This window comes from Prionailurus viverrinus, chromosome A2 (assembly GCF_022837055.1).
Source record: "Prionailurus viverrinus isolate Anna chromosome A2, UM_Priviv_1.0, whole genome shotgun sequence".
Taxonomy (NCBI): domain Eukaryota; kingdom Metazoa; phylum Chordata; class Mammalia; order Carnivora; family Felidae; genus Prionailurus; species Prionailurus viverrinus.
Window position 1 is genome coordinate 124,307,585 of NC_062562.1, and position 25,809 is coordinate 124,333,393.

A 25,809-nucleotide genomic window follows, 5' to 3' on the forward strand; every position below is an offset into this window, starting at 1 on the left:
TTTACTGATATTTTCAATGAGGGAAAACAATTTTCCCAGTCCCTGGTATTTTCTGAAGGGCTGATTAAATTTTCTCTGCAACTATCTTTTCATTCTTAAACTTATAATACGTAAATTTAAAAATATTCAATCTAAATAGCCACTATGACAATGACATAGGATTCATCTCTCTCTCTCTCTCTCTCTCTCTCACACACACACACACACACACACACACACACACACAAGAAAAACACTGCAAGAGCTTAATAAATATTTGTTGAATAAATGAACAACAATGGTCTTGACAGTACAATTTAAAAGGCTTTTCACTTCATGTGTATTATCAGTGCATCAATATAGAACATTTTGTAATGATTAGTGATATGTGGATACCAATGGTTTTTCAAACACCAAGTGCCATTATTTTCTGATAAATACTGACTTTCAAGAACAAAATAACCAAACATAATACAATTTCAGGAGATGGTGATATCATCAGCATAATTCACCCACATGACAAAAACAGCAACACTTAAAATCATGCACATTATTTCACCATTTCATAAAACTTCTTTTTAAACTTATACAGACTTTTTTCCCAGAGTAAAAAGTTTCCTCAAAAACCTCATGATAACATTAAACTACAAAATTCACTCTGGAAATTAATTCATGGAGTTATTTTTCAAATTTTACCTTTAAGGCTGTTTTTTTTTTTTTTTTTTTTTTAACTGTTAAAAAATATAGTTGAGGAGTGTGTTGAGAGAGGTGAGGAAAAAAGGAGTTTCCAGTTGATGGATTCAATATGTCTGAAAATACCTCAGTAACGTAGAGAAAAAACTTCAAGAGCAAGAATGTATTATAAATAGAAGTCTTTCAGCAAGATGAACAGGTGAGCAGTTCCTGCATCAATCGCACCCACAGCACAGAGGTCTTCTTGAAGAATGCTTGTTTATAGAATCTTCTGTAAGATAGAGTTGGCTACGTCCAGTGATTCGTCTTTTACTAGAACAATATCGTAAGAGTCCATGTACTTTTCTAAAAGCTCATCCACCTAATCAACAACAACAGAAAAATTAAAAGGATATACAGGGAGGAGAAGTAAATTGTTTCAGTGTGGATCTCATTATTACATTCGATCTTTTGGGCTAAAATGAAGTAAATCAAATTTACTTTCATAAGACTTTTGAAATGAAGACTTATGAACATAGCCACAGGGTGGCTTTACTCCCAAAGTCACTTCTCTCTAGTCCAGTGGCTCTCAACTGGGGAGACTGCCCAAGCAACTCTCTGGCAATGCTGGGGACATTTTTGACTTTCATGACTTGGGGGTGCTAAGGTTTCCGGTAGGGAGAGGCCAGAGAAGCCACCCTAATACCGATGGCATACAGATGTACATCCCAATTCCCTTAATCACACCAAAGTAAAAGGATAAAGAGCAATCAAATTGTGTCTAACTCCTTTTGCATGTACCTTTAGTAACAACTGCCTATTAAGTTCCATCCTTATTTTTTCTTATAAGAAAATTAAATGACAGACCTGTATACTTACTCTATCATTTAGATATCCAATTTTCAGGATGTGTTCAACATTGGCTACTCCATCTGCCATTCTTATATCTCCTTGGGAATCTCCCAGCAGAATTATATTGCTATTATCTTTTAGCCGATTGAAATATTCTGTGTTCTTCAAGGCACCATCATGTTTGTTAAATACATGAATTAGTTCGCCTTTAAATCCTTTGAGCACCCCCTATAAAAACATAAATCCTTTGAAACAGTAGGTTCCAAACTGCAAATTCTGTTTGTTCTATTTTCACATTCATGATAGGTAAGAAGGGCTCTGAGAAGTTAATGACTTTCCAGAGAGTACTTTAAATGTTAAACACAGTGAGCTGAACATCCAATTTAACTTTTCATTTGTTTCCTAACCAGAGGTCCCATTTTATGTACTTCACAATATATTGTCTTGAATTGAAAAATTTATTCAAATAAAGTCAGTTCTAATTTACTTCTTTTTTTCCACCTATGGGTATTAGGTCTTCAGAGTTGCTGCACTGAGTTACATTAAAAGAACTTTTCCTAATTTTAATATTAGTCTATAGGTTGGGAAACAAAAGTTTAAGAAAGGCATATTATTTTTAAAACATGGATACAGATAGAACACTGGGAGATGAGCCCCAGAGTAGGCCTATTGACCTGACCTAATTTAATATACGTTATATATTATATATGTTTTATATATATATATATATATATATATAAAAAGTAATATACCTTAAATAATAAAAACCAACTGCATTTACATGATTAAAATATATTCAGATTTTAAAAGTAATTATGAAGAAAAATTACTTATGAAGAAAATAATTATGAAGAATTATTTAGAATGATATATTCAGATTTAAAAAGTAATTATGAAAAATGTTCTTACATTGTCATCAAAATCCATGAAGTTGGACACTACTGTGATGTTTGGGTGATAAACGCCAGCTTGATGGATCACCTCCTCTAGTATATCACCGATACCAGCCGAAAATATGAACACAGGGATACCGTATTGTTGGAGCTTATCAAAGAAATTCTCATACCCTTCCCTGCAAGATGGAGGTAGGAATTGATTGTTAAAAAGCAAGATATAGATATATATCCTTTCACCTAGAAATGAAAAAAGCAAAACATTTCTACCTAATTCCATGGCTCATTTATATTCCCTTTCCAGAATCCCGGCTCAGAGCAGGGTTACTGATATATATGACAATTTTAGTACAAGTTTTTCCAAATAGTTCACTCTTTGCCTTGCTTTTAATAAATTCTAATGATACAAATCAGATGATTTTAGACTCTCATTAAATATGGACATAAGCCTACAGTTCACAATGTATACCACTTAACAGCAAATAATTAACCACAACTGGAAAAAAGCACACCCTGGAAAACCCATTGAGAAATGGGCTGAAACACTTCCCACTTGCCATCCTGCTCAACTATTTCCTCTCAGGAAAGCGGAGGGGCAGGAACTGAATGTATTCTCTTTACAACTGGCATCTCTCCTGCTTAAGGCGTGGCTGTAGGTAATGTTTTTAACTTATTAATCTAAGTTTCTTCCCTTACTCTTCCTGGGCTATATGTTAAGCTGCCTACAAAGGAATGAAATGCTTACTAGCTGTCTTCACACTCTTTCCGACATTTAATACCTTCCTCCTTAGAGGTAGATCACCTTAGAGGCATGCCTGGGTGGCTCAGTTAGTCGGTTGAACATCCTGAGCACCTGACTCTTATTTTCAGCTCAGGTCATGATCTCACAGTTTAAGGGATGGAGCTTTGCAAGGGCTCCATGCTGACAGCGCAGAGCCTGCTTGGGATTCTGTCTGTCTGTCTGTCTGTCTGTCTGTCTCTCTGCCCCCTCCCCACTTGACTGTGTGCACACCCTCTCTCTCAAAATAAATAACTGACAAAAAAAAGTAGGTCACCTTAAAATGTAGGTCATTAAAAAACGAAACAAAAAAACCCCCACGACATCATCATATTTACCTAATAAGTTGAAAATTTTTAGAGGTGGTAAACAGTATTGAAAAGAAGCTTAAAAATGTTTCTATCTTATCATTCATGTAATACAAATATTTTTATCATTTGCTAAATCATATTCACCTTTCCTAGAGATAGTTTTCAAGGAAATTTGAGAATTCAGAAAGTAGATTCATGTAACTTTATAAACAGGGTATGAGCAAAAAACTTCTTTTCAACTTGAGTTATAAATGTTCCTTTTATATTTTATGTCTTTCAAAAGAATTTTGCTAAAAAACTCTACAATGGTCCTGGTTTCATAAATTTCTAAGTTAGTCTTAAAAAAACATTTTTGAAGTATTTTTTATTTAAGTAATCTCTACACCCAACAGGGGGCTTGAACTCACAACCCCAAGATCAGGAGTCGCACATTCTTCCCACTGAGCCAGCCAGGCACCCCAAGTCTTGAAATTTTTAATGTAGAGAAAGGAAATGTAGATTAGAACTTAAATCTCCTAAGGCTCTTACTTCCTACACCAAGATCTAATATATCATTCTAAATTCCCCATCTTATCATTATTTTGTGATAGGTGGCATATTTTGGCTACATTTTTATAAGTAATATAGTTATAGATTATTTTAATATAAATATACACTTGAGTACATATGTAAGTCTGTAGACAGTTAACAGCAAAAAACACTCTAGAAACTTACTTGAGCATAACATCAGATTCTGCCACGATTTCTTTAAGTTTAGCTTTTGGTAAAGCCTGTTCAATAAGCAAGCCATGTGCTTTAGTATACCTGGAGTTCATGACCAAAGAAAAAGAATATTGATTAAAGCAAATCAAAACCATCATCTTTATTAAAAGGCATTTTTCAGTGACAGATAATGCAGTATTTCATTCATCATATTTTGGACTTAAATTTTAGAAATTTAAATTCATCACTAATAAGCATATACCCTATGGTTCTCAAATCAATATACCATCTTCTTATTGTATTTCCCAGTTCACCCCAAAGTTTTAGTTTAAATGTGTTAATGAGACAATGAAAGGCTACTATGTGTACACCTTTCCTTAGTCTTCAAAGAACTAAATCCAACTGAGAGAGGCATTCTCCAATTATGAGAATTAGTGCAAAGCCATTTGTTTCACCTGTTTGTAGTCTAAATTGTTGTGAAATGCCTCAGTACTAAAGATGCTCTCTAGCACACAAGAGAGAAAACCCTTGTTTTGACAAGTTTGATAAACACATGATTTAAAATTATATCAAAGTACCTATAATCAAAGCATCTCCATAACAGGTCTTTAGAACCTCTCCACCTGATACCCAGTATCATCGTGCAATATTCCTAAGGGACCCCACACTCTGGATCAGCTCCCATCACGTTGGTGAGCTCATTCTTCCAGGGAAGCTTATATCATTGCTAGAAAATTCTAATTACTAGGTAGTCCTTTCTTTCATCAGGCTGAAATTGGTCTTCTTAAACCTTCTAAGTCTGCTTCCAGTTCTGCTTCCACAGAGGTCCAACTTTTCAACATTTTGTACCATAAACATTGATTAAGTGTACAAGGCATTCAGTTTAGGTCATAGGATAATGAAGATAAAGAACATCACTTCTGTCCTCTTAAGATTCAAAAACCACAGTTGTTGCTTCTCAAATCACAGCTTTCTTTCTTCAGTGAAATCTTTCCCAAATGGGATGGCTCCAGTTCCTGTGATTTTCTTAGTGGACCCATCTGACACACTCGAAGTTTGTCAACATTTCTCTTAACAGCATTCTCTCAGGACTCAACACAATGCTTTCTGTGTGGTCAGCTTGGAAGGCTCCATTTCCATGAACACAGCCAACATCAAGAGGCCCATTTCTTACCAACTATGTCACCTGCTGGCTCCAAATGAGTTCAGAGTCAATTTAAATCCCAATTCTTTTTCTTTACACATGCAGCCCACATTTTGTCCGTTAAAAAACAAACAAACAGAACAAAGCAAATTCTACACTGAGTGATTAGAAAATTAGGTTCATTTTGTTGTATTTATTCACTGCTATAACTCCTTAGATAATTTATGAATCTATTTATATACAGCATAGGGAAAAAAATAAGCCATTAGTTGTAACTGCAGTGTTATGTTATTATATTTTTAACCCTCCCCTTATCCGATACATACTTACCATTCTACCATATAGGGGTACTTCTCTTCCATGGTAAGAACAGGATCAATTTCAATAGCATAATATTTTTCCTTTAGTTGCATTAACTAGAAATAAATGAATAACTTAATTATGAAGATGACAGAGTTGTCATTAAATTGCATAGTTTTATAGAAAGCAAAACAATGTCAACAAATGTTTGCCATAAATGGCTGTTAAAGATTAGATCACGAGTACTTAGCTAATATATATATATCAACTGAGGAGATCTTTGTTGACCTTGGTATACATGTAACAAAATGTACCTGCAAAAAACTACCTTTCTTTTTTTAAGTACTTTCAGGTCAGCAATTGAGTGAAATCGACTAATAATCAAATTATTACTACAAAAAAGCTTCTGTTCTCATATCAAAGTATTAAATTTGATTCACACCTGCAGTCCTATTTTGTTAACACAGACACAGATAGACACATACTCAAGGAAAGCAGAGGACTGAGGCAATTTCCTGATTAATTTAAAGGAGCAAAACTGGGGTGCCTGGGTGGCTCAGTTGGTTAAGCATCTGACTCTTTATTTTGGCTCAGGACATGATTTCACATTTTGTGGGATCAAGCCCCACATTGGGCTCTGTGCTAACAGTGAGGAGTCTGCTTGGGATTCTCTCTGTCTCTCTCTCTCTCTCTCTCTCTCTCTCTCTCTCTCTCTGTCTTTCCCTTTCTCTCTCTTTCTCTCTCTCAAAATAAATAAATAAACTTAAAAAAATAAATAAAGGAGCAATATCTATACAAAATCAAAGTACTTTTGTTTTAATGTACACTTAATGTAAGGACATCAGAATATCAACTAAAAGTTTCTCATGTTAATTTTATTGTCTTTGTTAAAAAGTTAATTTTTTCTTTAAAATAATGTTGAGTATGTATAATCCACACAATAAAACTAATATTTATTCAGTGTTTACTATGTGCCAGGTACGGTGATAAGCACTTTATATCCATTGTTTGTGTGAATGAACCTGAAGAACTTCTCAGGCAAAAAGGCTAATGAAGTCTTTGAGTAACTCTGGATTACTGTTAGTGTTTACCTTTTTCCGACATTCATCTGTAACCAGCTTACTGTTGTCAATGACATCTGAAGAGTGAAAGCAAACTAGCATTAAAAGAAATATTCTGATTGATGCTACCACTACTTTAAATAACTCACTACTTTTAAGTTTAAATGCCAAGTCCACTAGCATGGTCATTACACCTTCTGGTCTTAGTGCTATGGTACAAGTGACATTGCTAGAGAATCTGATGGCTTTAAAATCCAAACTGTGACATTGCTAGAGGATCCAATGGCTTTAAAATCCAAACCTTGGATCCAAAGCTTTTTTCCTACATTTAGAAGGACTTCATTAAAAATTTTCCAAGAATCGGTGGGCCAAAGGGTATGATTTCTAGTGGTTTTAATATAAATTATCAAAACAATTTCTCAAACTACACATGCAGCGCCAGTAAATGAGAGGACTTGTATCACTGCTTGTCAGGTTGAAGAGGATTATTTTTAACACTGACTGCCAAGTTTGGAAAACACATAACTTGATATTTATTTAGTCACTCTTTTACTTAATTTATAAATCAACACTGCAAAAATTCAGTGACATTCTTAGAAAACAGTAGTTGATAAAAATGCTATTTCTAAGAAATATTAGGTTAATCCAAAGTTTAAAGTCCATTTAAATATTTCTTGATTAAATAATGAACAGACCACATTTGGAGAAAAATTTCAGAAGTCTTCATTCCTTTTGTAACCAAAACCATACCTGATAATACCCATTTGTATAACATGGGGGAAAACAAACCCTCGAAATATAAGAAGAAAAAGGCAGGTCCTCTTATTTTCAATGTCCAAAAAGAAGAGCAAACCGCAGTCAATCTCATAGATAATACAGATAAGAGTGGATCTGAAAACGGAATCACTTTCATGAAATTTGTTTATGAACGCCACACTTACAATGACATGTTGGGCATCTTTTGCCTTCGTAGGAAAATCTACTCAGTGTCATATCAAAGTCTGTTATTATCTGTAAAAAAAAAGGGGGGGAAAGGCATTATGGAAAATACAGCCACCAAGGCTAGACATGTACTGCACTTAGAGGCATGGGACTGTGCTCAGTCCCCAACATCCACTATTGGTTATTCGCTGCATTCTGCTTTCTACTGCAGCTCTTGATCAAGAATAGCAGCCCCATCACCTGCAAACTCAGATCCCTGTACTGATTAACCAGGTTTTATTTGGTGGCAATGCCAGGGCACTGAAGGTATTGCCGTGCAGTTAAGTCCTGGGAGCTATCTTAACCACAGAGTGATACCTTCAGTGCTCTAGCATTGTCACCAAATAAAATCTGATTAATTGGTAGGGAAATCTTCAGTTACAGGTGATTGGGCTACTGTTCTTGATAGAGATAAAATGTTGCAAAATTTCAAACTACTTAGTCAATGCACAAAAATGCAGTGGAAGCAATTAAATTATATGAGGCTCTCAACTAAAAAGAAGGACATTCTGTCATACTATACAACATGGATGAACCTTGAGGGGACATTATGCTAAGTGAAATAAGCCACTTACAGAAGGACAAATACTGCATGATTCCACTTATGTGAGGTATTTAAATTAGTAAAACTCATAGAAGTGGAAAATAGAATGGTGGCTGTCAATGGCTGGCGGGGGAGGGGTGTGGGAAGGGAAAGAAATGAGGAATTGTTGTCCTGTGGGGATTGAGTTTTAGTCATGCAGGATGAGGAGATTTGAGAGATCTGCTGTACAACAATATACACAGAGTTAACAATACTGTACTGAACACTTAAACGTTTATTGAGAGAACAGATTTCATATAATGTGTTTTACCATAATAAAAAGCATATACTATTTGTGCAAAATAAGTAAATAAATAAATGATATGAAGTTCTTAGTTATTGATACTATCACATTTTTTATTTAACTTGCTATGTAGTTAAAGCATACCAATGAATGAATGATACTGATACATGGAGATAGTTTACCAGCTCTTGAAACTTAGGTGACTGGGTTAAATACTTTTTCAGAAGTGTTTTAAAAAGGGAAAAATTTTGGGGGGAGCACCTGGGTGGCTGTTGGCTGAGCATCCAACTCTTGATTTTGGCTCAGGTCATGATATCACAGTTTGTGAGATCAAGCCCCGGCTCTGTGCTGACAGCATGGAGACTGCTAGGGATTCTCTCTCTCCCTCTCTCTCTGCCCCTTCTCTGCACACCCCTTCTCTCCCTCCATCTCAAAATAAATAAATAAATAAATAAATAAACAAACAAACATTTCAAAAAAAGAGAGAGAGAATGAGGGGCCCCTGGGTGTCTCAGTCAGTGGAGCATCCGACTTTGGCTCAGGTCATGATCTCATGGTTCGTGGGTTCGAGTCCTGTGTCGGGCTCTCTGCTGACAGCTCAGAGCCTGGAGCCTGCTTCTGATTCTGTGTCTCCCTCTTTCTCTGCCCCCTCTCCACTCACATTCTCTCTCTCTCTCTCTCTCTCTCTCTCAAGAATAAGCATTAATAAGTTTTTTCAAAGAATTAAAAAAATCAGTTATTCACTAATAAAGTTACATCTTAATTTGAACTTGATTTGAAATTTGAGTATTATTCTTTTTTTTTTTAATTTTTTTAATGTTTATTTATTTTTGAGACAGGGAGAAACAGAGCATGAACCGGGGAGGGTCAGAGAGAGAGGGAGACACAGAATCTGAAACAGACTCCAGGCTCTGAGCTGTCAGCACAGAGCCAGACGTGGGGCTGGAACTCACAGACCACCAGATCATGACCTGAGCCGAAGTCAGACGCTTACCGACTTGGGCCACCCAGGCGCCCCTTGCCACCCAGGCGCCCCTTGAGTATTATTCTTACAATGGTTTGAAACTGAAGTGCCTGGGTGGCTCAGTCGGTTAAACATCTGACTTTTTTTTTTTTTTTTTTTCAACGTTTATTTATTTTTGGGACAGAGAGAGACAGAGCATGAACAGGGGAGGGGCAGAGAGAGAGGGAGACACAGAATCGGAAACTCTGAGCCATCAGCCCAAAGCCCGACGCGGGGCTCGAACTCACGGACCGCGAGATCGTGACCTGGCTGAAGTCGGACGCTCAACCGACTGCGCCACCCAGGCGCCCCTCTGACTTTTGATACCGGCTCAGGTCATGATCTCACAGTTCGTGAGCTAGAGCCGTGCATGGGGCTCTGCACTAATAGCGATGAGCCTGCTTGACACTCTCTCTCTCTCCCTCTTCTCAAAATAAATACACATTATTTAAAAAAAATGTTTTTTAATATTTTTTGTTTTGAGAGAGAGGGAGAGAGAGTGAGATGGAGTGTGAGAAGGGAAGGGGCAGAGAGAGAGGGGGACACAGAATCCAAAGGGGGCTCCAGGCTCTGAGCTGTCAGCACAGAGCCTGCTTCAGATCCTCTGTCTCCGTCTCTCTGCCCCCCTCCTGCTTGGGCTCTCCCCTAAAATAAATAAATATTTTTAAAAAATGGCTTAATACTTTTGCACAGCATTAATTAGCTTAGTACTTAGTATTACCCAGATTTTAGCAAAACGAGATGAACGCGTGTGCCTGAACATTAAAAATAAAGGTTTAATAGTAAAGACTTCTTGATAATTATTCACCTGAAGTTTGGCAGCTCCTCCCTTAATAAGACCGCAGATAATTTCTTCTACTCTTGCCGGGTTCTTGATTCGAACTGAACTTCTCTGGAATTCTGGCATCTAAAAAATTAAAAGAAGTTAATTAACTACTTTTAATTCCCCTTTTCCCAGGTTCTTTTGATACCAAGCAGAAGCTTATATTAAGATATAAAAACGGTGAGGCACTATTAAAAAAAAAAAAAAAGCAAACCATCATATCAAATTACCATTTATACACACAAAATTTTTTGAAGCACATCAACAGTTTCCATCTGGAAGATTAAAACAAAATTATGTTTGTCAGAAAGTGTAATCCTTCTAATTATAAAAGTTGTGCATGGTTACCACAGAAATAACAGAAAAATATAAAAAAGAAAATAAACATTGGAATTCTATGACCTGAAGATAAGCTAGTAAACATTTAAATATATTTTTCATTATTTTCTTTGATTACAAACATGCGTATATATGCACAGTTTATGTCATTCTCATATACTTTTGCATCTGGCTTCTTAAAATTAATATTATTTCATAAACAGCTATAAAAATGTTTTTCACAGAGTCCATTAATCAAACTAAAATTCCAGAATGGAATGGAGACTATCTGAACTTTGTGATAGTTTTCTTATAAGATCTTTCTGCTTAAGATTCAGCTTCTATTTATATTTACATTAAAAAAATCTTAGCAGAAAGGTAACAAATGTTAAAGTATTATTGTCCTCAAGTGTACCTTTGTATAGGTAACTAAAATATTTTTAAAATATATTTAACTTGAAAAGGTGCTTCAATATCTTTGTGCCTTTATTGTGCTAAATCCTAAATAATTTCATTGTTCTTGGCCTAAATTTTACAAAGTATTTATTTCAAGTTAAGACAACTACTAAAAGGTATGAGACCACCAGCAGGAGACTCTTGATCTTGGTGTCGAGAGTTCAAGACCTATGTTGGGTGTGGAGCCTACTTAAAAAAAATATATATATTAGACCACCTGGGCTTAGGTTGCTACTAAGCGGTTTATTAAGGATTTAGTGTTGCTCAACAATGTAACATTAATTATTATTTCTTTTTTCTACCCTATCACAGGGAGAATGAAACTGACCAGAGTAAAACGCACAAGCACAGTGCTCTTACAGCACATGTATAAGAAGATGCAGGGTGTGTGTGTGTGTGTGGGGGGGGGGGGGGGGGGTTGTGGTTATGAGGCAGTTAATAGCTCCACAGTATGAAAAGATAGTAAGAGAACCTCAAATCAAGGTTCCATACTGGGTTGTATCCAGTAACCTTTATTTACTTCATATGCTATTATTCTGGGTATGTTACCATCAATAGTAGCATATTTCATGTGTATCTCAGATATGGTCATAAAAAATTCCCTAGACCTTACATCTCTGCTCCAAGAGCATGTGACCAGTTAAGTTTCTCAGGTCCTCTGCTCTCTCTACATAATGACCAAAATTAGAAAATCAGAAAAGGCTAAAATGTTTTCTTTTCTTTTTTTTTTTTTTTTTTTTTTAAATTTTTTTTTTCAATGTTTTTATTTATTTTTGGGACAGAGAGAGACAGAGCATGAATGGGGGAGGGGCAGAGAGAGAGGGAGACACAGCATCGGAAACAGGCTCCAGGCTCTGAGCCATCAGCCCAGAGCCTGACGCGGGGCTCGAACTCACAGACCGCAAGATCGTGACCTGGCTGAAGTCGGCCGCTTAACCGACTGCGCCACCCAGGCGCCCCTAAAATGTTTTCTTTAGACTGAAAGATAAATGCAGAAGTGCACAGGAAAGAGAAATGCTAACATTAACACTTTTTTCCACTAATGAAAGATCCTACAATATGCTTAATTTTTAAAATCCATATTTAGGGGCGCCTGGGTGGCTCAGTCGGTAAGGCGTCCGACTTCCAGTTAGGTCATGATCTTGTGGTTTGTGAGTTTGAGCCCCGCGTTAGGCTCTGTGCTGACAGCTCAGAGCCTGGAGCCTGCTTCAGATTCTGTGTCTCCCCCCTCTCTCTGCCCCTCCCATGCACATGCTATGTCTCTCTGTGTCTTTCAATAATAAATAAATGTTAAAAAAATTTTTTTAAAGCCATATTCAAATAGAATAGGATAACCTGCAATGCAACTAACCTACATACTGAGATTCTTCAACTTACTTGGACGTTAAAGGTGTCAACAGAATAAAGGTTACCTAAATATTCATTTTATAGTGATTTTTCAATAGATGAGAAAAGCAAATAGGCATTTATTCCTATATTCCTTTTCTTCATTTGTTAATCATTTAATTTGCTTAACAAATATTTACCTGTATCTACTTTGTGTCAGACACTAGATGTCAGAGATATGATGATCAACAGTACTTACAACGTTATTGCTTTCCCGCTGAGTTTTAGAAACTGTTGCTGTTTTGGAACATCACTTCTGTAGCTCCCTTACAAATACCTCAACTAGTATGTTCATTTCCTAACAACTAAATTCTGCTCTTACATCTGCCTTAACTGGCAGATGTGTAGTAGTCAGCCCATGTTTGACTTAATAACTAACCCATTACTGAAAACAACAGAAGATATGAAAGCAACAGCAGATATATGCCACTAACTATATTTTCACCAAGAGAATTAAACATTTCAGTGTGTCCATACTGACAAAGATGTCCTGTCTCATGCAAATCACATTCTACAATACATTAATTAAAAAAACACATTTTTTTCCAATAGGATAGTATAACCTGTTTCAGATAACAGATAGGAAAAAAGTACCAAGGCTACTTCAAAGTAAGCCCGTTTCTGCCAGGTTAAAAACTATTAGAAAGACAACCAGAGGATGGAGGCATTGATATCCCTGCTTCTGTGCAACACAAAGCCATTCATTTTCAGATAAATAAGTAGGAAATACCCAAATAACACCAAGGTGAAATCACAGTGATGAAAACAGACGAAAGAGCAGCAACTTTCTCCAAAGAACACAATAGGAAAGAGGGTATAAGTGTAAGAAATTTTAAAATGATAATTACATCTCTGCTTTGGGTTATATGGCAATAATACCTACAACCCTCCCTCCCACTTCCACAATACACATATAATGTCACCAAAGTATACCATAAATATCTCTCAGGAACTTGAGATACTGGGCATTTTACTCAAATATTTTAGAATTCTACCTAAGAAATATAATTTTAAAACACTATATGAAATGTGTCAAAGAATATCAGAATACCAGAACATTAAGAAGTATACTGCAGGAATATACATTCATCATACATCACACACTTTTGGTACCTCCTCAAATCCCTTCCATATTCCTCTTGGACAAAAACACACCAATTTGGTAGCACTTAAAATAATGATACTTCAAATTTGAAAGGCGAGTTATTTTGAATTGTCTGAAAACTTTTCAACTTAATTTTATGGAAAATAAATAAGTGGCTAAAAATGCCCATTACTTACAAACAAAAGAAAATAAATTCATTTCATAAGGCCATAATGTAAAATGCTGAAAGAGTAAAGTTTTCCTGACAAGAATCAGGGCATTTTGGTTGACTGGACCCAAATCTGAATCAATGCTAAAGATGACCTCACAAAAACCTAAAATACATGTATTCTGGCTGATCTTTAATAAAATGTATTTGTACAGATGAAATGATCTCCTAATCATTAGTCTACTTCCTTACTCAAAAAAGCAGTGATTTCTAAAGAAGTTGATTTCAAAGCTATACAGTTTTATTCACAACTCTACAGAAATATTTGATTATTTGATATTATCTTTATCTTGCAGATACACTGAGACAAGATATAACAGAGATCTACATGGTATAGTTACAAAAGTGTCCTAATTTTACCTGTATTTTCTGAAAATGGCCCAATAAAAATTAGTTTAAATGACTTAAAGATCTCTGTCCAAAGTTCTCAGGGGAAATATTTTTTGTTTTCCAGTGTTCATATTGGGTACAAGCAAAAGATTTCATTACTACATTGATACAAAGGAGGGGGCACTACAATTTTCATGTAGCTACATAGAAAGTTTAGATCCAAAGTCACCTATTCAGACTGGTACATTCACCCTCATACATAGATGACTCTATGATTTATTTGGAAGATTATGCATTACTAAATTACAGTGATAGCCATCTCCCCCTGCCTACCATATATTTGGCCTGTCTCTATATTAAGGGAGGGTAGGCCAAATTCTTTGATTCATTCACCATTTAATCATTAAGTACAAGGCAGCTCTGTAAGAAATACAAAAATTTTAGTAAGATAAACATTTTATGCTCCAAGTGCATGTTCTCTAACATGGTTTGTAATACAGGAGCCCAAATAAGAAATCCACTGCCCAGATGTCCAGATAAAATGCAAGAGGAACAGAAGTCACTGAGATTATTTCCGCTGGGGCCAAAAGAAGAACCAACTGAGCTAGGCTTTCAAACAGAAGCAGGACTTGTATATGCTGAGATCAAGAGTCAAAGTGGAGGGTCTAATGTGGGAAAAAGATAAATAGCTCTCTTTGTTTAGAAGTTTAGTGTACATGGAGGGGTGTGTGTGTGTGTGTGTGAAGTATGGAAAGAGATTTGGAGCCAGATCATAAGAAGTTAAGAATAACATCCAAAGGAGCTGTCAACCTAAAAGATGTTACCAACATTTTTAGAAAAGCAAAACCAAAGGTAAAAACTGTGCAAATTAATGCAATGAAAAGTAAAAAGTAAATAAATATGTACCTGTTTTTGGGGCTTGTTTTCCTTCAACAGTCTCTTTGTGGGTTGACTACAGTGCTACTTCCAAAGAAGACACGCTAGAGGGTTTTGGACCCAGGTAACAACACATTATACGGTAGGACATTCCTACATCACTAGTATTCATTTTGGTTAAAAAACATCAACTCAAGCAAAAAAAAAAAAAAGTTTGGACTGACTTAATTCTACATATCATAAACATTCAATAGCAAAGAATCAAATGCTAACCAGGCAATGGAAGCAAAGACCATGCTGAATGATGTATCTGGCTGAACCAATCAAAATTGCCCATGTTGGACTATTCAACATACAAAAGGACAGCAATTTCTTATGTTCTATCCTAATAGCAATAACTACACCGATGGCAGCTTAATCAGTACTTTGAGGCAGCCTTCCCTTCGTGTTGCACGCTGGATGAGGACAGCTAAGCTGAACATAGAGATTTATTAATTGTGACACAAAGCTGTTTGCATGCTAAGTCATGTTCTGGTTTACAGACTCAAATGAAAAAAAAAAAAAAAAAAGAAAGAGGAAGAAAAAAATAGAGAAGAGGAAGAAGGACAACAAAACAGAAAAGAAAATATAAGGTGATCGTGGGACAGTTGTCCCCTTTAAAAGAGAGGGGGAAATTTTGATTTTTAGGATTTTACCATGGTGAATATGGAAAAGATATAATTTTTTCCACACATGCAAATAAATGCTACTTACATAGTTAATTAACATTTACTGAGTGCTTACTTTGTGCTATTAGGCACTTTACATACTTTTCCATTAAATATAAATAAGAACATTTCATTTATAAGATGAATAAGGTCTAAAAATCCAATGTATGCTACAGTGACTATAGTTTATAACACTCTATTGTATAACTAAAATTTGCTGAGAGTAGAACTTCAATGTTCTCCTCCCCACCCCCCAAAAAGGTAAATATGTGAGGTGATAGATGTATTAACGAGATGGGTTCACAATGTATATCAAATCTCAAATCATCACATTGTATACTTTAAATATCTCACAATTATATATGTCTATTGTATCTCAATAAAGCTGGGAAAGAATATGAATAAATCAACAAGAGTTTGGTGGTTTCATACCATTTCTTAAAGGTGAGACTGTCGCCCTCATTCAAGGGTATCACAGCTCTTATGGACTACATTAAGATCTGAAGCCAGCTCTGACTCCAAAACCTTTATTTTTCCTTCCTTTTCCTAATGTCTACAATGCAATGAACTCTACTGTGACACAAGAAGTTTTTTTTTTTAATTTAAACATTTGTTGTTTTAATTCAGATGCTGAATATACAACAACTCATGCTGTGTGATTTAAGTGTGTTTTTGCTGAGCAAGGAAAATTTACAACAAAAAGGAATGGGGTAACCATTTCATATGCTGAGAAACACTACAATACACATTATATTTCAAGCAAAAATTTTTTCAAAGGTAAGGTGAAATTCAATTCAACAAATACTTGAGGTTCTATTGTGTGTGAAACATTGTGAAGGGAGATCTGGATAAAGTTACAGTCCCATAATTAATGATCTGGTTAGAGACAGAGGTAAAAGTGGTGAAGATTCACCATTAATAAATGGAACTGGGAATACTCAAATACCCACCATTTTCACATGCACAGCAGAGTCTTGATTAGGCATTTCTTGGTTATCCAATCTTCTGGATTTCCCCAGGTGATGTCACAGTAAAGGAGAGAGAAAAAAAGTACACGTGACATACATATATTTCAGGCTGTTCCTGCATGTTAATGACATAGTAAGGTGGTACTTTTGGTTTGATTTAAATACCAAGTTACTGAAGGCAACTTTTTTCCTTTCCTAAGAAGCTCAGCAAAGATTTTCTCTATCTCACAAAGGCTGGAGTTAAAAATCTGTATGAAAAATTTGTATCTCTCCCATAAGGACTTATATAGTGTTAATGAGATTTGAATAAAGAGTTCAAGTGAAAGTCTACATTTGCAAGACCATGCTTTATTACAAGAATATTTTACCAACATTGTCTCTACATAGAAAGATGAAGTTTGTGGGAAAATTATGCATTACTATTACTGAATCAATGAAGGAATATATGAATAGAACTTAAGGAGAAACATAATACACAAAAGTCAAGTTTATTTTTTAATTGTCCCATATTAAACTCTTTAATTTTGTGAAATGATGTGACTAATATCTGAGGTGTGTCTGAATCTAGCACAGTGTCTGGCCCAGAATAAGTATGTGATAGTGTTTGTTAACTGAATGATCATTTTACAGGTTTGGGTGGAATTTATACATATCAGTTTGTTAAACCAAAAAAAGTAGTTTTTAAAATATCTCTTAATAAAATAAAATACTTATCATTATTCTTTTTTTTTTCATTTTTGCAGTATCACTCTTAGGGAAATTTACATACTTTTGTTCCTCAATGACTTTACTTTTACTTTAGGTAAGTAAAAATTTTTAACAAAAGCAGTGCTTAAAAAGGCCAATGTTAAGGGCGCCTGGGTGGCTCAGTCAGTTGAGTGTCCGGCTCTTGGTTTTGGCGTACGTCATGATCTCATGGTTCATGAGTTTGAGCCCCATGTTCAGCTCTGTGCTCTGACTGTGCAGAGCCTGCTTGGGATTCTCTCTCTTTGCCCCTCCCCCACTCATGCTCTCTCAAAATGAATAAAACTTAAAAAAAATTAAAAAGTAAATAAAAAGGGCAACTTTATCAAAAGGGGAAAAAACTTTTTTCTTAAAAGTTGGACATTATATATGTGTTCTTTATAATTAAAATTTATTGTAGCATTTTCTCAAATTCTAAAATTCATTCCTCCCCCTTTCATTTTAAATGCATTAAATTAGGAAATGTCTTATAAAAAGGTATTTCCTGCCCCCCCCACCCAAAGGCTGTTTGTAAGCTAATGGTTTTATGATTGGTGGCATCTTAGAGCTAAGTAAACAGTATTTCCAAATAGTAAGATACTTCCAATTTTTCACATCTGAAAAATAATGTACTATCTGCAGAAGTATCTATAACTCATAAAAGCTTTGATCACTACCCTGAAAATGTAATTGTAATGGCAGTTTGGGGGTTAGTAGTCTTTAGATGATCATAGTCAAACTGAAGTAACCCTTTCTGTCAATCCTCATAAACAAAGAAGATGTCATGGAAGTTGCCTGCAAATCTGTTTCTTCATTTATAGAAACTAAAGCATACAATATGCTTATGGTTTTCCTTTGATGTTTAATATTGAAAAGGAGTCGACATTTGTCTGAAAGCACTATTTAAAGTACAGTAGAGTTGGGGTGCCTGGGTGGCTCAGTCAGTTAAGCATCCAACTCTTGATTTCAGCTCAGGTCATGATCTCACAGTTCATTAGTTCAAGCGCCACATCGGGCTCCACACTAACAGTGTGGAGCCTGCTTGAGATCCTCTCTCTCTCTGCCCCTCCCCTGCTTGCACACATGCTCTCTCTCTCAAAATAAACAAACATTAAAAAAAATAATAAAGTACCGTAGAGTTTACAAAAACACCATGTACCCTGAAACATCTGAAAAACCCAAAGGAAAAGAGAATTCAAGCAGTGCAGAATACATTTTAATATCTGTGAATCTCAGATGTTTTTGTTACACAGAGCCAGGCAGCCCATTCCTCTTCACCACCCCACCCCCCAATTTTGCTCTTTTTGGAGCATTTACGTTTAGTAATAAAAGAAAAGGAAAAAAAAGCCAGTGTTATTTGAAAAAGTAACTGTCTTTCTCATGGTCTCTTCGTATTTTATTAAAAAAAACACAAACAGAAATTTGACAATGGCCAATTTTAGGACATATTTTTGATAAGTAAACCTAATAGTTTATGGATACCACGTAAATTTCAACTGAACATCCTTGCTCCCCCCAATTCTCACTGGCAATCTGACCAGAATGTATCCTTGTTCAGAGATAATATCACATAAAGTGATACTGTTCTCCTAATACAAAAATCACCCCATTGTTTCTATCATTACAAAAGTGTAAAGACTAAGGCATAAATGCCAGCATTCTGGCACTATTCTAAGGAAGACATTGAAAATTAGGGCAGGGTATTTTTAAACCAATAGGCTTGTAAGCCTATACTTGGTATATAATGTTCTGGCTTACTTTGCCAACAGTCATCTGTTGCAGATGCTTCAAGAGAAGAGCTGTTGGAAAAAACACATCAAGTGTAGAAGACATGTTCAAAAATAGAAAATACTACCCTGCAACTATGAACTCTCTTCACGGGAAGTTTTGAAGTTTCAAAGTCTTTGGAATTTTAAATGTGGACTGGAAAATGTGGAAATTGGAATAATTACTTTGTGTGCCTTCACTATGAGGTTAAGGTCTCTGCGCTAAGAGTGTTTATTACAAAGAATCTGAAGCAAGAGGTAAGAACTTCGCTTGAATAGCACAAACTGGGTAACTGAATTAGCTATCATGGTTATTTCCTTCTGAGATCAACTTTACCTTGAAAAGATATTTACAAATCAATGACTGAAAATTTCTATATCTATATGAAAAAATTTACTTGCCTTTATACAAGTTTTAAAGTATCTGAAGGCAAACTGAATACTTTTTAAAGGCCTACTTGACTCTGTCTTACGGGAAAAGTGAACAAGATTAAATTCATTAACATTGGTTTAAAAAGTTGTGAGGCTGCTTTAATTGTGATACTTGCAGAAACATTTACACTATACAAGAATAAGGTAAAGAAAGTTTGAATGGTAAACTGCACACTACTTACATAAGATGCGTATGACTATAATATGAACAGGGTATCAATCAGCAACAGTACTAAATTTCCAAATGAATCCATTTTTGCTACACTTTTCCAGCAACCTGTATTACTTATGATATAGCTTATGTTTTTAATAATGACACTTTCTTAGGACACGGAATAAAACTGTAAGTTTATTATTTCAGTAGCATTGTAAATCAGTTTCATGAAGCATTTAAATAATTCTCCCTAATTAGATTTTCAAGGCAGCAGTGAAAAAAATATATACAAACTAGAAAGTGAAACTTTCTCAATATAGACATAAACCAAAAATGAAACTGAACATTCTCAGGTCTTTCCTAAGCCTGTTGGGAGAAAGAAAAAAGAAACGGAATAGGAAAAGGTGGGAAAGGAAGAGAAGGAGATAGAAGAAAAATAGATTTCAAAGGCTAGTTATTTAAAAATTGGGAATTTATACCAATTTCCTTAAATAGTAAAACTTGGCTTCTCGGTCAGACTTTTATGGACACTTAAGAAAATACACAATTTCAGAGCTTAGAATTTATTCATATATCCTCCCACCCCCACTGCCTTAATATCTAATAGCATTTTTCAAGAGGAATAAACCAAGGCACATGGAAATTAAGTAATTTATACTGATTACCCTAAGGGTACTCTGAGTTCTTCTGTCCTTGAATTTGTCCTAGAACAACAGCATAGGTGGTAAGCAATATCCAGGGATGCAGGGCTTGGATATACACTGCCAATAAAAACCAAGTAAATTGCTTTAAGAAATGGTGTGCTGTATTACCTAATTTTCCTGATTAAAAAAAAAGAAAAAAAAAACTATAAAAAATAAGGTAAATTCAATTATTTAAATCTAAGTTAACCACAACATTCTAGGCTTTTACAGTAATATATGTTTGAATCTTAATCTTCAATATACAATTTGTTATAAACCTTAGAGATTGTGATCCAGCTTTTATCAATTCCTAAAACACACCAATATAATTATACTCCATGATATCTTGGCTAAAACTCACAGGCATGTAATAAAAATTATCTTTATTACTAGCCATAATAAATGCTTCCTAATCCTAGGGACACAAAGCATAGCAATCAGCAAAATTAAGTCACAGAGCAACTAAATGAACAACAAAATTGGATCTTACAATGTTTTTTTTTTCCCCTTTGAGAAGAGATTTCTGAGGGTACTTTGCTTTTAGTTAACATTTATATGTGAAACAAGAAGCTCTTAAAATTAGATCCTATAAATTGTAATTTGAGACCCAAAGCACTGCAAGGTTATACATATTCATATCTTTGCAAATGTTAAAGTTTTGCATTATACTGCTTTATTCTATTTTTATTTCCTTAATTTGTATTTTTAAATGCCTAAAATTTCACCAAGATACTGAACCAAATAAAAGATAAAGTTAAACAAAAGAAACTCATTTGTTTCCATGAACTGTACACACTTACCCTGAAAGTAACCGGACCAGCTACACCAGCGAAAGAAAATTCTTCCTGTCTGAGAAGTACTAATATAGCACAAGGTGCAACTGAGGGCGGTTCCAAAAGCCTTGGCTAAGCTCTATGCAAAAACAGTCTTGTGACGCATTACTACACAGTGCTTTATTATGCTCTGAGTGACACTTGCTAGCTCTGAGCTAGTCCCCAGCCAGTCAACAGAAAATTATCAACTGAAATAATGTGACACTTAAGAGAAGGTAAATCTGTACTATTAGAGCTGGCAACTTGCTCTGCAAAGAAAAACAGAGCCTCCATATTAACACTTACAAATACTCCCTTCCTCATCCTGTTTTTTGGTTGCCAGTGTACTTGTGGTATATGCACTTTTCTGTATGAAACTATAGTGCAACAGAAGGTAAAACAAAATAGGTTGTGGTTGCCAAGGACTGGGGGAGAGGAGAATGGGTAGCCACTGGCTCAATGAGTACAAAGTTTCAATTTGGAAAATGAAGAGTTCTGGAGATGGATGGTGGTGATGGTTGCACAACCTCAGTGTATTTAATGCCACTGAACTGTACACTTAAAAATAGTTAAAACAGACAGGGGCGCCTCGGTGGCTCAGTCAGTTAAGCATCCAACTTCGGCGCAGGTCGTGATCTCGTGGTCTGTGAGTTCAAGCCCTGTGCCCGGGCTGTCTGTGCTGACAGCTCAGAGCCTGGAGCCTGCTTCAGGTTCTGTCTCCCCCTCTGCCCCTGTCCTGCTCAGTCTTTCTCTCTCTCTCTCTCTCTCTCAAAAATAAGTAAACATTAAAAATATTTAAAATAGTGAAAATAGTAAATCTGATGTTGTATTTTATCACAATTTTTAAAAGATTACCTCATTTAAGACACATGAAAAAATACATGATGCATTTAAGATACATGAAAAAATACATGATGCATGCTAAGTGGTCACTAGAATGTTATGAGCCTTTACTACAGGGCACTGGGATTTAAGTGATTTTTATTTTTATGTTTTTCTTCATATTGCCTACACTGCAAATTTTATAAGACTATGCATGGATTTGCTAAAAAAAATTTTGAACACAATGAAAACTAAGTTTCATTGAAAATTTTGTTAAAAAATGGAAAAACATGCCTTTCCTGTTGGAAATAAGTGGTCAATCTTTTGTGAAGAAAAATATTTTTAACTTTTAAAGAGAACAAGTCTTGTTTTTAACTTGACTAGCAGGACTGCAATATGCTAATGCCATATGTCAGGGCCTCATAGATAAGTTATGCTTACCCCCGGGGAAGCTTTATCATTAGGAACATGAGGAAGCTACACTTTCGTAAATAAATTTTTATATCTGCCCTCTCTTTTCTATGTTCAAGAGAAATCGAACTCACATAACATTTCAGTAATCAAATTTTGTGAAGTAGCATGCTATGTTAAAAACAAACTCCCAATTTTTGTTAACGAATTTTAAAAAGGCCACTAACAAATTATCCAAACTTGGTATCTACCAAAGGTTAAAAATTTGGCACAGCTATCTTATTTTAATAAGATGAGAAGACTTACAACAAAACATTCTTCTACAAGGAAAATCTTTTATACTCTACTAATGGAGGCTCAAGGGCAACCAGATGATCCTTTTTAAAAATACTCTGTATTATATATGAATATTATGACTTAATTGTCCTGTAATATATCAATGTAGGTAGCCATAATAAGAATTTTAAAGATACCACTTAGAAAGATGAATCAAGATAAGTCATTCTCAACAACAATACAGGATGCTGGAGTCAGAGTTCTTTTTTGGAGGGCTATTTAGAAATACTATTAAAAACTTTAGAAATATACATTCCTTTTGACACAACAATTTTATGCCCTAAGGATTTTATCCTAAGGAAATAAGGCAGTACACAAAGATCTAGTCGCCAAAGATATACAGTTGCCATCTAGTACACAAAGATACATACTACAGACTTGTTTTATAATACTGAGAAATTGTAAACAACCTAAATGCCCAATATCTAAATTATCATTAATATAAAAGAGGTGAATACACTGTGGTATACACATAAAATACAAGATTATAGTTCCCAACATTATTATTAATTGTTAAAATTTATTGTACGTTTACCATGTGTCAGATACTTCTAAGTCCTTGACATACTTCATCTCATATAATACTCATAACCCTATAATGTATGTGTTATCATTATCTTCATTTGATAGGTGAATTAATTAAGGCTATAGCTGGCAAGTGACAGAAATGGATTCAAACTCAGGTCTCTGACTTCAGAATTCATGCCTGTAAATCACTGGACAGTACTGCTCTATGAGATCAATATTTACTCATGTACTGGAGATGTACATGGTCTACTATTGAGTGAAAAAAGTTATGAGAATATCTACAGCAAGAGTCCAATTTGGGGGGAATTCTTTACACAAGCATGGTAAAGTCTAAAATAGAACACATAAGACAGTATCTGTGATGGGATAATGGGACCATTTTTTTTTCTGAGCTTTATACAATGAATTTCATGGGGAACAAAAAATGATTTAAAATGTTACAGTAGTAGCACAAATGTGTATAATCAGAAAAGAACGTTAAAAAATAAATTAAAAAAACACCTGGAGCTAGTCAATATCATGGACAGATGATTTGAAAGAGTATTTTCTTTCTTTCTTTTTTTTAACTTAAATCCAAGTTAGTTAACATATAGTGTAATAAGGGTTTCAGGAATTGAATTTAGTGATCCATCACTTACATAACCCAGTGCCCATCTTAACAAGTGCCTTCCTTAATGCCCATCACCCATTTAGCCCATTCCCCCCATGCAACACCTCTCCAGCAATCCTCAATTTGTTTTTTGTACTTAAGAGTCTCTTATGGTTTGCCTCCCTATTTTTATCTTATTTTTCTTTTCTTCCCCTATATTCATCTGTTTTGTTTCTTAAATTCCACATATGAGTGAAATCACAATCAACTAATCTTCAACAAACCAGGAAAGAATATCCAATGGAAAAAAGACAGTCTCTTCAGTAAATAGTATTGGGAAAACTGGACAGCCAAGCAGATAAATGAAACTAGACCATTTTCTTACACCATACATAAAAATAAATTCAAAATGGATGAAAGACCTAAATATAAGACAGGAAACCATCAAAATCTTAGAGGAGAAAACAGTCAACAACCTCTTTGGACCTCGGCCACAACAAGTTCAGACTTGACATGTCTCTGGGGGCAAGGGAAACAAAAGCAAAAATGAACTATTGGGACCTCATCAAGATAAACAGCTTCTGCACAACAAAGGAAACGATCAGCAAAACTAAAAGGTACCTGACGGAATGGGAGAAGATATTTGCAAATGACATTTCAGACAAAGGGTTAGTATCCAAAATCTATAAAGAACTTACCAAACTCAACACCCAAAAAACAAATAATCCAGTGAAGAAATGGGCAAAAGACATGAATAGACACTTTTCCAAAGAAGACATCCAGATGGCTAACAGACACATGAAAAGATGTCCAATATTACTCATCATCAGGGAAATGCAAATCAAAACCACAGTGAGATACCACTTCACACCTGTCAGAATGGCTAAAATTAACAACTCAGGAAAAAACATGTTGGTGAGGATGTGGAGAAAGGGGAACACTTCTGCTTTTGGTGGGAATACAAACTGGTACAGCCACTCTGGAGAACAGTATGGAAGTTCCTCAAAAAATTAAAAATTCAGCTACCCTATGACCTAGCAATTGCGCTACTAGGTATTTATCCAAAGGATACAAAAATGCTGATTCGAAAGGACACATGCACCCCAATGTTTATAGCAGCACTATCAACAATAGTCAAATTATGGAAAGAGCCCAAATATCCATCAAATAATAAATGGATAAAGAAGATGTGGTATATATATGCAATGGAATATTACTCAGTGATCAGAAATAATGAAATCATGGGGTGCTTGGGTGGCTTAGTTGGTTGAGTGTCTGACTCTTAATTGCAGCTCAGGTCATGATCTCAGGGTTTGTTGAGTTCGAGCCCTGCGTCAGGCTCTGTGCTGACAGCTCAGAGCCTGGAGTCTGCTTCTGCTTCTGTGTCTCCCTCTCTCTCTGCCCCTAACCCACTCACACTGTGTCTCTGTCTCTGTCAAAAATAAATAAACATTAAAAAACATTAAAAAAAATAAAACAAAATACAGTATGAAAAGAAAGATGACTAGTATATTATCAAAGAGGTAGAAGATAGCTTTGGTGCCCTGGTGTTCTGTCCTGCTAGTCTAAGGAAAGGAGAGAAGAGAGGAAATAGGAGTATGGCTTCCTGACTACAGGGAACTTTTCCCACAGTTTAATTCCACCCAGTGGGTATATGAACTGGGGGTTGGATGGGATGTCTGGTGGGCTACCCCTCTAAATGGGACTAACATTTTTCAAGCACTTTCTTACCTTGTGTGTCAGAGTCCCAGAAGCATGCAATGGCCTTTTATATATTGTGGGACCAAGGGCAGGGGCTACCCTAAGATGGCCCACTTTAGAATAAAGATTATTTTGAGTTAAAAATAATCAAGACCCAGCAGATTTAGGAAAA

General features: G+C 35.4%; 1 protein-coding gene across 7 annotated transcripts in view; it reads right to left on the reverse strand.

Moving 5' to 3' along the window:
- Nucleotides 1-241: 241 nt before the first annotated feature.
- NT5C3A (5'-nucleotidase, cytosolic IIIA) overlaps nucleotides 242-25,809 on the reverse strand; it is a 52,831-nt gene continuing 27,263 nt past the window's right edge. For 2 of the 7 annotated variants that reach the window (XM_047834355.1, XM_047834364.1), the window contains exons 2-10: nucleotides 16,663-16,717; nucleotides 10,312-10,410; nucleotides 7,634-7,703; nucleotides 6,723-6,769; nucleotides 5,662-5,747; nucleotides 4,200-4,289; nucleotides 2,413-2,575; nucleotides 1,531-1,731; nucleotides 242-1,033 (exon numbers count right to left, since the gene is read on the reverse strand). In XM_047834355.1, coding sequence (XP_047690311.1) covers nucleotides 932-1,033; nucleotides 1,531-1,731; nucleotides 2,413-2,575; nucleotides 4,200-4,289; nucleotides 5,662-5,747; nucleotides 6,723-6,769; nucleotides 7,634-7,703; nucleotides 10,312-10,410; nucleotides 16,663-16,698 — 894 coding nt within the window. In that variant the 5' untranslated portion in view covers nucleotides 16,699-16,717 and the 3' untranslated portion in view covers nucleotides 242-931. Of the gene's footprint in view, nucleotides 1,034-1,530; nucleotides 1,732-2,412; nucleotides 2,576-4,199; nucleotides 4,290-5,661; nucleotides 5,748-6,722; nucleotides 6,770-7,633; nucleotides 7,704-10,311; nucleotides 10,411-16,144; nucleotides 16,150-16,662; nucleotides 16,718-20,420; nucleotides 20,525-21,238; nucleotides 21,324-25,349; nucleotides 25,357-25,809 lie in introns of those variants that run through there. The other 5 variants (XM_047834329.1, XM_047834374.1, XM_047834337.1 and 2 more) reach the window with 5 other exon arrangements.